The sequence below is a fragment of the Elephas maximus genome, chromosome 1 (assembly GCF_024166365.1).
Source record: "Elephas maximus indicus isolate mEleMax1 chromosome 1, mEleMax1 primary haplotype, whole genome shotgun sequence".
NCBI lineage: Eukaryota > Metazoa > Chordata > Mammalia > Proboscidea > Elephantidae > Elephas > Elephas maximus.
In genome coordinates this window covers 85,438,574-85,453,523 of record NC_064819.1, presented here as the reverse complement: position 1 = coordinate 85,453,523, position 14,950 = coordinate 85,438,574, and the positions used below count along the sequence as shown (strand labels likewise).

At 43.7% G+C, this 14,950-nt stretch overlaps 1 protein-coding gene and 1 non-coding gene across 5 annotated transcripts in view; one reads left to right on the top strand and one right to left on the bottom strand.

Annotated features, from left to right (window-relative positions):
• The window catches only part of LOC126077532 (DNA-binding protein RFX2-like), a 48,244-nt gene extending 36,655 nt beyond the window's left edge, over window positions 1–11,589 (top strand). For 2 of the 4 annotated variants that reach the window (XM_049887122.1, XM_049887119.1), the window contains 4 exons: window positions 3,332–3,513; window positions 4,607–4,726; window positions 8,644–8,821; window positions 9,290–11,589. In XM_049887122.1, the coding sequence (XP_049743079.1) occupies window positions 3,332–3,513; window positions 4,607–4,726; window positions 8,644–8,821 (480 nt within the window). In that variant the 3' untranslated portion in view covers window positions 9,290–11,589. Of the gene's footprint in view, window positions 1–3,331; window positions 3,514–4,606; window positions 4,727–8,643 lie in introns of all 4 variants that reach the window. The other 2 variants (XM_049887121.1, XM_049887120.1) reach the window with 2 other exon arrangements.
• A 1,756-nt stretch (window positions 11,590–13,345) lies between these two features.
• On the bottom strand, window positions 13,346–13,427 carry TRNAS-UGA (transfer RNA serine (anticodon UGA)). Its single transcript has one exon. It is a non-coding gene; the product is annotated as a tRNA-Ser (tRNA).
• Window positions 13,428–14,950: the final 1,523 nt, after the last annotated feature.

Sequence of the window (14,950 nt, the reverse complement as noted above, 5' to 3'; positions counted from 1 at the left end):
CTGCCACCACGTGGGCCAACTATCAGCCCCTTCTCAGGGCAACTGCCACAGGGCATCCTGTGACAAGTCAGGTCATGGCACTCTTTACTGAAATTCCTCCAGGATCCCCACTCACTCCAAGTAGAAGCCAGGGTCATCAAAACAGCCCACAGAGCTCTGCACACCTTGCCTTGTCCCCTCCTACCCTTCCCTCCTCTCTTTCCCCTTTGCTCACCCCGCTCCAGCCACACAGACCTCCTTGCTGGTCTTCCAACTCACCAGGCATGGCCATGCCCCAGGGCCTTTACACTGGCTGTTCCCCCCCCCACCCGCAAAATGCTGTTCCTCAGATATTCCTCACATGGCTCCCTGCCCTCCTATCCTCTCTCCCTCTCACTCCTTTGCAGCCACACGGACCTCCTCACTGTTCCTCCAACATGCCAGGTACAGACCTGCCCCAGGGGCTTTGCACGGGCTGTGCCCTCTGCCTAGATTGCTGTTGCCCCGGATACTCACACACCCTTTACCTTCCTTCACTTCTTCAGGTCTTTCCCCACTCAGTACTTTCTCAGTGAAGCTTCTGTGACCCCCTAATTTAAAATCACAGTTCTCCCTCCAGCCCCCTCCACGTTGTAGTCCCAGGCCCCTTTTCCAGCTTAATTTTTCTCAGAGCACTTAATACCATCTCACATTCTGTACATTTTCCTTATTTATGGTGGACCTCTCCCCGAAGAGAACGGAAGCTTCACGAGAGCAAGAACTCTGATTTGTCTTCCTTACTGTTGTGTCCCTGGCACCTAGAACAAGGCCCAGTATAAAGTCAGCTCTCGATAAATGTGTGATGAACGAACGGAAAACTGGGTGCTTAAAGTACGATTATATTGACGCAACGCAAATATTGGAACTCTGCAGAGCTGCGAAGTTGCTGTAATATGGCATAGCAAGAATCTAGCTCGCCACCAGCCAGTCAGGAACCAAGATCAGGTATATTCTCCCTATGGGGCTAGGCAGGGTGGGACACAAGCCTGGGCTTTAAGACCCCACCTGGTGATCTGCTTCTGAAAACTCAGTCATTAAAAACCCTGTGAAGCACATAGGAAAACCACATGTGAAAACCTTCTGGTACATGGGGGTGCCACAAGTCGGAGTTGACTGGACGGCAACTGGTTTGGAGTGGTGCAAATGGTTAACATGCTCAGCTGCTCACTGAAAGTTTGGAGGTTTGAGTCCACCCAGAGGTCCCTCAGAACAAAGTCCTGGCTATCTACTAAAAAATCAGCCATTGAAAACCGTACGGAACACAGCTCTGTTCTGATACACATGGGGTTGCCATGAGTCGGAGTTGACTCCATGGCAGCTGGTGGTGGTGGTGGTGATGTGGTGTCGGTTTTCTGTGTAGTTACTTTCAACTTAGCGGGAAGAACTTCTTACCAAGATAATCATGGATCCTTTTGATGTCAATATAGTTACCCAGAGAATTTGACTTTTAATTTAAATAATACAGGAAGGTGATGCAAAGATCGTCTTTTCCGAACCTTTCTTTTACCTTACGAGCCAGCTTATTCTGTGCCCAAGACCCCTAGTAAGTGGGCGGAGGAACAAGACTCCTAATCCAGTGCTCCTTGCAGCCCACCACCCATAAAATCAGGACTCAGGTTCTGTCTTTGTTCCTTAGGGCTGCTGGAACAAAAATACCACATGTGGGTGGCTTGAAAGAACAGAAATTTATTTATTTTGTTATTGTACTTTAGATGAAGGTTTGCAGAACAAACTAGCTTCTCATTTAACAATTAGTACACATACTGTTTTGTGACATTGGCTACCAACCCCATGACATGTCAGCTTTGTCAACCTTGGGTTCCCTATTACCAGCTTTCCTGTCTCCTCCTGCCTTTTAGTCCTTGCTTCTGGGCTGGTGTGCCCCTTTCATCTCATTTTGTTTTATGGGCCTGTCCAGTCTTTGGCTGAAGGGTGAACCTCAGGAGTGACTTCATTACTCGGCTAAAAGGGTGTTCGGGGCCCATACTCTCGGGGTTTCTCCGGTCTCTAAGAACAGAAATTTGTTGTCACACAGTTTGGGAGGCTAGAAGTCCAAATCAGGTCATCGGCTCTAGAAGAGGGGCCCTTCTTGTCGGTAGCCCTGGGTGTTCCTTTGTGTTCTTTGGCTTGTGGATCGTTCCTCACATGGTCTCTTCCCTCTGTGTGTGTCTCTCCATGTCTATTTTCCCTTTTTATAAGATACCACTCAGAAGAAATTAGATTTAGGACCCACCCTACTCCATTATGACCTCATTAACCCATGTTCTCCTCCCAGACTTCCTAGCTACACGAGTCCCTCAGCCTCCCAGTCAAGGGGAGGGAAGGGACCGAGTCCAGGTGTGTTCAGAGTGACTAGGTGGAGGGCAGGAGGAAAAATATGCTCCTAAGGTCCAAGGGGTAAGAGGGCAGAGCCACCAAAAACTGAATTATTTACCAACTTCGAAATTAAGGATGTGGTTCATGGTACATACCGTTAACAGTCTCAGCTACTAACCAAAAGGTCGGAGGTTCAAGTCTGCCCAGAAGTACCTTGGAAGAAACCCCTGGAGATCTATTTCTGAAAAATCAGCATTGAAAATCCTATGGAGCACAGTTCTACCCTGAAATACATGGGGTCGCCACGAGTTGGAGTCGGCTTGACGGCAGCTGGCTTTGTTTAATGCAGAGAGTGGTGCTGATGGATCCTGTTAGTTTTCTTTAATACTCTTTCTCTTGGCCTAAGAATTTATTTCCATTCCTCCAGGTTTAGGTAGGTCCTTGGGTGGCACAGATGGTTAAGTGTTTGACTACTAGCTGAAAGGTTGGCAGTTCGAACCCACCCAGAGGTACTTTGGAGTACAGGCCTGGCAATCTGCTTCCAAAAGTTCACAGCCTTGAAAACTCTTTGGAGCACAGTTCTCTGCACATGTGGGGTCATCATGAGTTGAAATCCACTCCACAGCAACTAACAACCACAATGGCAAGGTTTAGGAGATACTTGGTATTATATTTGGTATTTAAACTGCATGGTGTGCAGGTGTGTTTAAATGATTATGAAAGCAGAACCTAATATGTCATGATCACATGCAGATTTTTATAAAATAAGCCAAAAAACCTGAAAAAACAGGCTGAAAAATGAAGGAATAAATGAATGAGTTAAAGTGGTCTATTAACTAAAGAATCTTTTAAACACAAATCCATGGTAGTAAAAATGAATTTCCTAATCCTGTTTGTTAGTGGAGGGAAAACCTATAGTTCTGTTAAAGGGTCCATGTTACCCGTTCTAGCATTTTTCGGGGTTTTGACAAATGCAAATCTGTCTCTCTCCATCCAGCTCCAATGGCTGTTAGATAATTACGAAACTGCCGAAGGTGTGAGTCTCCCCAAAAGTTCTCTCTACAACCACTACCTTCAGCACTGCCAGGAGCACAAGCTAGACCCTGTGAATGCTGCCTCCTTTGGGAAACTGATTCGTTCTGTGTTTGCGGGCCTGAGGACGCGACGCCTGGGAACCAGGTGGGTGGTGGGTAAGACTGCAGGTCTGATATTCCTGACTCTTCCCTTCCTTTAAGCAGAAATTGAGCTTGTCCACTTTTGGGGAAATGTGGGACTTCTTCCTCCTGGGTGAGCCTGGAGACACCATGAGTTAACCATGCCCTGGGTGCAAATGCTTTGAGCTCAACTACTAGCCAAAATGTTGATGGTTCAAACCCACCCAGAGATGCCTTGGAAGAAAAGCCTGGCAATCTACTTCCAAAGGGTCACAGCCTTGAAAACCCTATGGAACACAGTTCTACTCTGCACGCATGGGGCTGCCAGGAGTTGGGCCGACTTGATGGCAACTAACAGCAACTAACCTAAATGTTGGCAATTTGAACCCACCCAGTGGTGTCACAGAAGAAAGGCCTGTTGATCTGTTTCTGTAAAGATGACAGCCAAGAAAACCTTATGGAGCACAGTTCTACTCTGTAACACATGGGGATGCTATGAGTCAGAATCGACTCAGTGGAAATGGACTTGAGTTTTTTGGCTTTTGGCTGTGGTGGTAGCCACTGTCTATTCTCTTCTTTAGAAGCTGATGATGGGACATGGAGGTGTAATTCAGTTCTCTCTCTTCATTTGAAATTTTTCTTAATAGCTAGTTTTTATAAAAGTACTTTTTTGATTATTTGAGCTCTGAGGTGGTGCACACTCAGCTGCTAACTGAAAGGTTGGAGGTTCAAGTCTACCCAGAGGTGCCTTGGAAATAAGGCCTGGTGATCTGCTTCCAAAAAAACAGCCATTGAAATCTCTGTGGTGCACAGTTCTGCTTTGACAAACATGGGGTTGCCATGAGTTGGAATCGGCTCAATGGCAACTGGGTTTTTTGAGGTCAAACAAAATCGAATAGGTTTCCTCACTGCAGGATTTCTCAGAGCCTTTATCATACTGAAATGCAAGAGGGAACTCTCCAAGTGGGGCATGTTGGGTATAGAATTTCCTCAAACTTGTTTGGCTGAGGAACAGCTGATGAACATTTCACTGAGAGCCCCAGATGAAAGGCCAAGTGAGCACCCTAGCTTGTTGTGAAGGGCATCCGCAGAGCTGACCCTTGGTCATTGATTTCTAGGGGCAACTCCAAGTGTCATTACCACGGGATCCGCCTGAAGCCAGACTCCCTGCTGAACCAGCTGCAGGAGGACACGCAGTACATGGCCATGCAGCAGCAGCCCGTGCAGCAGAAGCCCAGGTGGGTGCACGGGGTTCTCAGACACTAAATCCATGTGGAAGAGGGATCACCCAGCTTCTTATGGGAAAAACACTCACATCCATACCCAGCCTCCAACGTCAAGGGGGAGCCAAGACACCCATGCCCATGTAGCAGGACGTGAGGAGAGCAAGAGACAAGGGAGGCTGTGCGTCCTAGCTGGGTTCTCTAGAGAGACAGAACTAGTGAGAGAGAGAGTGTGTGTGTGTGTGTGTGTGCATATATATGTATATATATAATATGTATGTGTGTGTGTATTTTTGTTGTTGTGTGCTGTTGATTCCAACTCATAGCAACCCCACGTGACAGAGTGGAACATTCCTACAGGATTTTCTAGGCTGTGATAGATTGAGTGTGTGTGTGTGTGTGTGTGTGTGTGTGTGTGTGTGTGTACCCATATACATACATACATAATATACATATATAGATCCCTGAGTGGTACAAATGGGTAAGTGCTCACCTGGTAACCAAAAGGTTGACAGTTGAAGTCCACCCAGGGGTGCCTCAAAAGAAAGGTCTGGCGATCTACTTCCTCAAAATCAGCCATTTAAAACCCTATGGAGCACAGTTCCACTCTGACACACGTGAAGTCACCATGAGTCAGGGTCGACTTGACAGCAGCTGGTTTGGCATATATATATAAAACCCATTGCCATCAAGTCGATTCTAACTCATGGCAACCCTATAGGACAGAGTAGAACTGCCCCACAGAGTTTCCAAGGAGCGGCTGGTAGATTTGAAATGCCAACCTTTTGGTTAGCAGCTGAACACTTAACTGCTGTACCACCAGGGCTCCTTATAAATATATATATATGTCAAGAGGGGCAGGGTTTATGTCAAGAAATTGGCTTACATGGTTAGGGTGGGGGGAGGGGCAAGTCCCAAATCTGTAGGTCAGGTGACAGGCTGGAGACTCTGGTAGGCTTATGTCCCAAAATCCATAGGTCAGGTAACAGGAAGAGTAAGACTGTTCTGGCAAAATGTCTGTTTGTAGTCTGGAGGCTGAACGCACCACAGGGAAACTCTGTTTTTGATCGTAAGACCTTCAACTGATTGGATGAGACCTACCCACATTTTGGAGGCTAACCTGCTTTATTTGAGGCCGACTGATTTAATCAAATGCAACTACTTCATAACAGCAGTTAGATTAATGTTTGCCCAAAGCTCATCACCAGAGCTGAGCCATGTTGACATGTAAAATTCACCACCACACAGTGGATACAGCCTCATCCAGAGAGAGAACAATGAAAATAAGCCAAGTGTAATAACCCCAGAAAATTACTCAAAATAACCCCAGCCAGCGGAAGAAAAAACAAGCCAAACCCATTGCCATCGAGTCAATTCCAATTCATAGCAACTATATAGGATAGACTAGAACTGCCCCATAGGGTTTCCAAGGAGGTGCTGGTGGGTTTGAACTGCAGATCTTTTGGTTAGCAGCCAAGCTCTTAACCACTGTGCTCCTTTATATATTTAAGTCACTGCTGCTTCCTGACATTTTGATTCAATGGCCGAGAAGGCCTGGTCATTTTCTGGACTGTTCTTCTCCATTCATCACAAAGCTACTCATCTTTTTAGGCAGGGGTTGGCTAACTTTTCCTATAAAGTGCCAGATAGTCAAGATTTTCAGCTTTTAGGACCAGAGACAGTCTCTTTTGCAACTACTCAACTCTGCAGTGGTAGCACAAAAGCAGCCGCAGACAATATATAAATGAATGGGTGTGGCTGTGTGCCAATAAAATTTTATTTACAAACACAGGTGGCGGGCCAGATTTTTCCTGCAGGCTGGAGTTTGCTGACCCCTGGTTTAAGGCCCTACTCAAATGTCGGCTCCCTGGAAGGCTTCCAGGGTATCCCTTTCCCCACCTACCCCCTCTCCCCCTGACTCCCTCTCTAGAGTCTAGACTGCTCTGGTTGTATTCTAGAATACCCCTCTCCCTACCCGAGCCCCTCTCCCACTAACTCCCTCTCTAGAGTTTAATCTGCTCTGGTTGTAAGCACTTTGAGGGCAGAGACCATATCACATTCACCTCCATGTGAATCCTTCATGCCTAGTGCCTGGCCTGCTGCACAGAGAGGCCACTCGACTAGTCTGTGTGACTGTAAAACCCAGTGTCACTGCTATAAAGTATCCCAGTGACTCCTAACGATACGGTTAATCATGGGAGTTGGAGCTCACAGAAGAGTCTCCAGAATGGTCTCGAGAAGCCAACAGATAAGAATGGAAGCAATAGTCCATTTTGTACCTTGGTTTCCACAGACATGGACAACATAGCTGCTGCTTCTTGTTGTTGCTGTTAAATTTGGTCCTTGCAAACAATTCTACAAGCCAGGCAGGGTAGTGTTTTAGGAGAAGCTCCTTCAGTTTAGAATTCTCGCCTTCCACGTGGGAGACCAGGGTTTGAATCTCAGCCAGTGCACTCATGTGTAGCCATCACCTGTCTGTCAGTGGAGGCTTGCCTGTTGCTATGATATCGAACAGGTTTCAGCAGAGCTTCCAGACTAAGACGGACTAAGAAATGCCTGGTGATGGGCTATCTACTTCTGAAAATCAGCCAAAAAAAACCCTATGGAGCACAATGGTCCGATCCGCAACCTATCATGGAGATGGCACAGGACCGGACAGTGTTTTGTTTGTTGTGCATGGGGTTGCCATGAGTCAGGGGTAACTCCACAGCAGCCAGCAACAACACATGTTCTTGGGACAGGCTTATGTCGTTTACATTTGAAAAGCCACTGCCTGAGGCGGTCTTGGTTGGACGCTCTTGTCTCTGCTGCTGAGCCGGCAGTTATCCATCTGACCTGGCCTTCCTCCCACCCTCAGTGCCCCCTGGCCCCACTGGCCTTGCCCTGCCCCTCACACAGCCCCCTGAAATCTCCCAGGGTATACCCGGGCTCCAGGGACACGCCAGCTGTGGAAGCCCTCCTTCAGCTGAGATTTCCTTAGTTTCTATCTGTGCAGGCTGTGCACTGCTGTCTGGCTCAGGGCAAGATGGAATTCTGAGAATTTCCTTCGAGATCACACAATGGAAAGATGTTTGTGACTCTACATAAAGAATTTCACTGGTCTTCTAGGAGAGAAATTTTTTTTAAATCCCCAGTGTTTATAGCAGCACTATTCACAGTAGCCACAAGGCAGAGACAACCTAAATGTCCATCGACAGGCGAATGGGTAAACAAGATGTGGTATATACACACAATGGTCTATTACTGAACCATAAAGAGAAATGAAGTTCTGGTACATGCTACAACATGTGTGAACCTTGAAAACATGCTGAGTGAAAGAAGCCAGACACAAGGGGACAAATATTGTCATCTTATATGAAATACCTAGAATAGGCAAATGCATAGAGACAGAAAGTAGATTAGTGGTTACCAGGGGAGGGGGAGATGGGGAAATGGGGAGTTATTGGTTAAGGGGTACAGAGTTTTTCTTTGGGGTGATGAATAACATTTGGATGTAGATAGTGGTGATGGTTGCACAACATGGGGAACAAAACGTCACTGAGTTGTACACATAAAAATGGTTAAAATGGCAAATGTTTGTTATATAGGCAGTCCCCGACTTACAACATATGTGAGTTATGACGAACCACACTTAATGACCGTCCATTTTTTTGTACATATTATTGTTAGTTATATGTGCTACAATGTTGCAGCACATAATTTGCTGATGTTTTCATTCTCATGCCAACCCCCCAAAACAAATGAAGATCAGATATATAGAGATACTGAAAATAAAAGACAATAATAATTAAAACTAAAAAAAAAAAAGTATTCAACTTACATCAGAACTGACTTATGGCAGAGTCATCAGAATGGACCCTTTTGTAAGTTGGGACTTCCAGTGTGTATTTTTACCATACACACACACACACCGCAAAAGGAATCCTGCTCAGGTCCCTGGTCCCTGGGCCCATCCCACACCATGCTGCTGGAGCTCACAGTGACATCTGCCCAGGTACCAACCAGCCCAGAAGATGGACAGCCTCGGGGACAGCGGCTTCAACAGCAGCCTGCAGAGCATGCCCGAGTAGGCCATGGCCACCCAGAGCCAGCACCACCAGCAGTACATAGGTGAGAGTGCCCAGTGTCACCCCACCCTAGCATCACCCCGACCATCCCAAGGGGCAGGACAGGGACTGATTTCCCTATAAGCAGGTATACACGGGCTTACTTGTGCTTACTTACTAATCTGTAGTACACAATTTCACATGGGTTTCACCGCAGACATGGTGAAAAACAGGTGAAATTGTGCACTACAGATGAGTAAGTAAACACATTTAAGCCCATGCATACCTTGTTTACTGTAAGCCCATGCATACCTTGCTTACTGGTTAATCAACCCCTGGGGCAGAGCCTGCTGTCCAACCTTGAGATCCAGTTGACTTTTCTGGAGGCTCCTGTGTTTCAGCATCAGCAGCATCTGAAGAAATGTGACTTAAACAGTTTTCTTGTATAAGACTGTCTTAGTTTCCTAGTGCTGCTATAACAGAAATACCACAGTTGAGTGGCTTTAACAAATGGAAATTTATTTTCTCACAGTTCAGGAGGCTAGAAAGAAGTGCTTGGCTGGTAATGAAAGACTGGCGGTTCGAACCCACCCGGTGGCTCCACAGGAGAAAGACATGGCTGCCTGCTTCTGCAAAGATTACAGACTAGGAAACCCTATGGGATTGTCCTACTTTGTCAAATGGGGTTGCTATGAGTCGGAATTGGCTTGATGGCACCTAACAACAACAGCAGCAGGAAGAATGGAACCCAGAGGCATTGATGAGGAAGAGGCCACAACTGGTCCCAGAATTAGCACAAGCTTTGGAATAATGTGTGCTTCCCTGTCATTCCAATACTGGACTAAATAAATTGTTGTAGAACACAAAAAAGGACAAAAATGTCCCAATACATTTTAGGGAGGTAACTTAACCTTGACTATGAAATCTGCAAAGATTGCATAAAGATGTGGCAATTATTAACGAAACTCAATATCACCATGAACAAATAAGGGGGAAATGTAAAAGTGTAAAATGATTCTCTACGCAGATTCAAACGTCTTGAAGTTCTAACTCCATTTGAATAAATGGAAACTGGAATCTGTATAAGAAGCATTCTAAGTGTGTTTAATGCAACAGAAAACTCCAGTCAGTGGGAATCCCCTCTCCCTTTTTCAAAAGATTGGTGAATGTTTCCAGTTAAAATATTTGAAGTAATATTATTTTTGGATCCCCATTTTTGCTCTTTTAAACTCTTTTACCCCTTCTGGTACTTATAGATACCACTTATATTTTCCACCTCTAAGGTTTTTAAGGTTTCTGGGGAGGCTTTTTTTACCACTTACAGCACATGCCGGTGTGGGCCAGGGACTTTCTGTAACTGCGTAAAACAGAAGAAAGTTCGTGGGCGCATATTGCTGGGTTGAGAGGTTATTGTATGAGGTGCTGCATCCTGGAGGAGTGACTGCATAAAACTTTACTCTCTTTGGGCTTCCATACATCGAAATAAGGATTATAAGTATATTTCCTGCTTCCTTGTGTATTGTTGGGAAGGTGCGGTTTTCAGGGTTAGGTAATATTCAAGTGAATAAGTTATTTTGAGGTTCGGTACAGCATAAGCACGTGTCCTTGATGTACTGTATGACCAATGGTACATATAAATACCACTTACATTTTTTGCCTCTTGGGCTTCTGAACAGCAAGATAAGCCTTGTAAGTATACTTACGGTTTCCTGTGTGTTATTGGGAAGGTGCGGTTTTGGGAATTAGATAGATAATTTCAAGTGAATAATTTATTTTCAGGTGCAATACAGTGTAAGCATGCACTGTAGCGTCTCTGACGTACTGCATGCCTGTTTCATGCGATTGTCAAGGACCTATCTTCTGGATTATGAGCTGTAAGGAGTTGTTTTGCAATACAGAGTAATTTGTTGCAGTAGCAATGCTCCCACAACAGCGGCTTACTGTGGACTGGGAAATCAAAACAGGAGGAAAACCATCTTTTCTTGTCAGGAACAAGCCAGGAGTTAGCAGGGTGTCAAATGATGTATGGCTCGAACAGGTTGGAAAGCATTTACCTGTCGAGGAAACCAGAAGGCGATGCAGAGAATGCAGCACTGAAGAAGCAGACTCGAACAACAATTATGTGCAGCCACCGCAGGGTGCCATTATGTGTTACCCCATGTTTTAAAAGTTTCACTCAATAAAATGTAATTGCTAAGATAAAATGATTCCTTCCCAGCCTCATTCCACTTATCCTGCCTATGGAGCCCATGGATACATATGTATACCACTGAATAAAAATCCATCTTACAAACAAAAAATTACCAACACTCAGTGATTCAGCATCAGTGAATGGAATTTGGCATTCCATTAGTGAAAAACATTACCTCAAAAAATTACAGACATAAAATAATTCAATTATGAATGAGTTTAAAACAAAACAAAACAAAAACTGATCCTAGTCAGGTGGGAGAATAAGGCTTTATTATATCCTTAAACTAAAAAGGAAAGTTACCTTAGTAGAATTGAGATTGTTTATGTAAATCCAAAGCCAACAGTATGCTTGAGGAATGAATATGCAGTCAGTCTGGCCTAATCAAGTATGAGAACAATGAAAGGGAGGAAAAAAGTACAAAAATCGAGTTAGGAGATACGAGTTTTTATTTGCAAATGGTGTAAAAGTCTTCCATGGAAATTCAAGGGGATCCACTAAAGAGCTTAAACTTCAAAGGTTTAATGCTATCTTCTCTGGAATATAACCACCTGTTTCCAAGGCTTGCTTTTTAATCATCATTTAAAACTCATTCCAGCTAGGATCCGTAAGCCCAGTTTCAAGTTTCTAAATTTGTTTGCCAGAGGATATTGATTCTTTCTGTCTGTATACTCATTCTTTGGCCAAAGGATTATTATTTTTATTTTGGTGAACATATACACAGCAGAACATACACCGTCAGTTTCTACATGTACAATTCAATAACATTGGTTACATTCTGCGTGTTGTGTCACCAGTCTCGCTATTTCTGCCCATGTTGTTTCACCACCATTGACTTAGATTCACTACCCTCTAAACTTCTTATCTGTGCTTTAGAGTTACTGGTGACAATATGATCTCATATAGATAATTCTTTAAAAGAGTGCAATGTTCATGGCAAACATTCCTTACTAATTTTGCTAAACAATAGTTTAAAGATGACTTCAAGGGCTAATTTTGGTTCTTGGTTTGAAGTTTTTCTCAGAGCATTAGATGCGGGGATTCCTCCAGTCTCAGTATGTCCCGTAAGTCTATATTCTGTAAGAATTTGAATAAACATGACAAACTCTTGGTAAGCATACAAGTAAATTTGTGGGAATGGGAATTGGGGTGTGAAGGCGCAGCGTGGCTATTTCAGATGCTGTAGTATGTTTTACAGAGGGTAGGAAGAGGGTGGTGTTACCCAGCCAGTCAGTTAAATGTGGGTCATTCCAGATTCTACTAGTATATAAATAAAAAATCTGGATTGGATTTTGAATTTTTCCAAATATCTTTTGACATCTACTGAGATCATTTAGTTTTCTCCTCTAAACTATGGATACACTTTTATAATAGATTTTTTTTTTATATATAATGAATCTTGTGTTCCTGGAAAAATCCTGTTTGCATAACATGCCAACATTATATTAATAGTTTTAGCAACGATATACATGAGCGAGATTGGTTTTTGGTACCCTTTTTATTCAGCTTTGAAAAATTTTGGAGTTAAGGTTATACTAAACCCATTGCTGTAGACTCGATTCATAGTGACCCTATAGGACAGAGTAGAACTGCCCCATAAAGTTGCCAAGGCTGTAGATCTTTACCGTGAGCACATCTTTACTGGACTGCCACATCCTTCTCCCACGGAGCGTCTGGTGGATTCAAACCGCTAACATAACTGTACCGCCAGGGCTCCTCAAGGTTATACTAGCACCTCATACTGGATAAAAACCAAAATTGAACTGCCAGCCTCTTGGTTAGCAGCCAAACACTTAACCACTGCACTGCCAGGGCTTCTGATAAAAATAGGGACACTTCAATCTTTTTCTATGCTGCACAACAGTTTAAATGGTATTGGAATAACCTAAGAAGTGTACTAGTATCATTCCAAATCCTGCCCCCATTTTAGGTCAGTATGCTGCTTTGCTTCACCAGCTGCTCAGAGATTTCTGGTAATTGTTCTTATACCCAGAATGTGTGATGAGGCACTCCAAAAATGTCGACTGGATGAGTTGGTGATAATTGGGAGCAGCCCAAGTTCTCTGAAAACAAGTCATTTCAGACATTTTTTTCTCCCTGGATTGCGGTTAAGGAATTGTCGAAGAGAATCAATCACTTCAAGTTTGGTGTACATGAGCTTTGGGGGTTTTCTTCTTTAGCAAGAAAGTCAAAATTGGGAAGAGTGAGGTCACAATGTCTGAATTCAAATTGGCTGTTATGTCTTGTCTAAGGGGATTAGTTTAAGGAAGTCACGAATTGATCGGTATCTGTTGGGAGTTTCCTCTGCTGTTACATCAAACAATTAGTGGCAGCTGACTAATAATGATCCCTAAAAAAAAAAAAAAAAAAACAATAGTCTAAGCCAGAAAACTAAGCCGCTGTGAGTAGGATTCGAACCTACGCAGGAAAACCCCATTGGATTTCAAGTCCAACGCCTTAACCACTCGGCCATCACAGCACTTGACTCTACATGCTTGTATTGTATATACACCATATCAGTCATGATGTTTTGATTCAAGATCACAATGCTTTGGGTTTTGCAAAAAGTTTTAAATTAATAGGCTACGGGATCTGAAAAACAAAATGTCCTGGGGTGGAGGACTATCAGGTAAAGGAAAACCACAGAACTCTTCTCCTGCTTCCTCAAGTTTTTCTTTGCCAAATTCTAAAAGATTGAAAATCGGATGTTCAGCACTAGATTTGTGCTGACCTGGCAGGAGCCTTCTCCAAGAGGCTTCACCTGGAACTCATTTTCTTGCCCGTTTATTCCCAAAAGAGGCTACTTGGTTATGCGTGTCTCTGATTCATGGGGAAAGTTATTCTGAGCCGAGACAGCAAACGGCCTGTTTAGTAAGCTCTTTTTTCCGCCTAGAGTCCTAAATCTGAGTGTGAGTGGGAAAGCACTGCCTCTAGAGAAGACAGTGAAAGAATAAAAGGGATGCGACCCTGGAAGCTGAAGGAGTGAAACTTGAGTGGGCTTCACGCATTTTTAAAGACAGTGAAGACTCTATATAGTTTCCTTCACATGTTTTAAATTCTCAATCTCAAAAAATGTTAGTCAGTAACCGTATGCTGAAGCATACAATCTAAAACATAAACTATTTCTTGTGTTTTTTCCTAACCCTAGAGAAAACACTTTAAAGGGATACCCGGGAGGAAAGAAAGAGTTCAGGTGGTGAAGGAAAGGCTGTTTCCTGTGTGGGAAAGTGGGTGTTGGGGTCTAAGTGAAAATCTACTTGTTTTTCAGTAATTCATCAAACTGAAGGATTTTAACCATAGGGTATACCACCAAGAAACAGGTGTTTTGGGTTTGTTTTTTTAATTTAATGGCAGGGGCAGATCCAGGTTTTATGGGGCCTAAAGCTTTTTTTTTTTTTTTTTTAAAGCTTATTCATGTGGAGTCCCTGGGTGTCAAAAATGGTTAAGCTCTTTACCACTAACCAGAAGGTTGGCAGCTTGAACCCACCCAGAGGCCCTCCAAAGACAGGCCTGGTGATATGCTGCCAAAAGGTCACAGCCTTGAAAACTCTATGGAGCCGTTCCACTATGTACACTGGGGATCACCATGACTCGGAATTGACAGCAGCTAAAAACAGCAAAACTTATGCAATAAAACCTGCGAAAGCCAGAATGTGTGTAAGGTGGAAACCTGCCAGGGAAGGAAATATTCTCCACTAATCGAGAGCGATAGAAAAGTGGTAAAACTGCACATTGTCAAAGGCGGAAAACTTGCGAGACCAGGAAAAGCAAGGCAGCCTCGACCAGTTTCGGCTCTCACAGGTTTCACTGTACAATATTTGGGTCATCTTTAAAGCAAAAATACAAAAGTATGACTACAAAATTAGATATAAAGTGATTATTTAGAATGGAAAGCAAAACAAATGACAAATCTTAAACAGCTGACTAATATTACAAACACCACAAGCATAATTTAAAAATTAAATTACTCATAAAAACCAAAAAACCATTGCTGTCAAATCG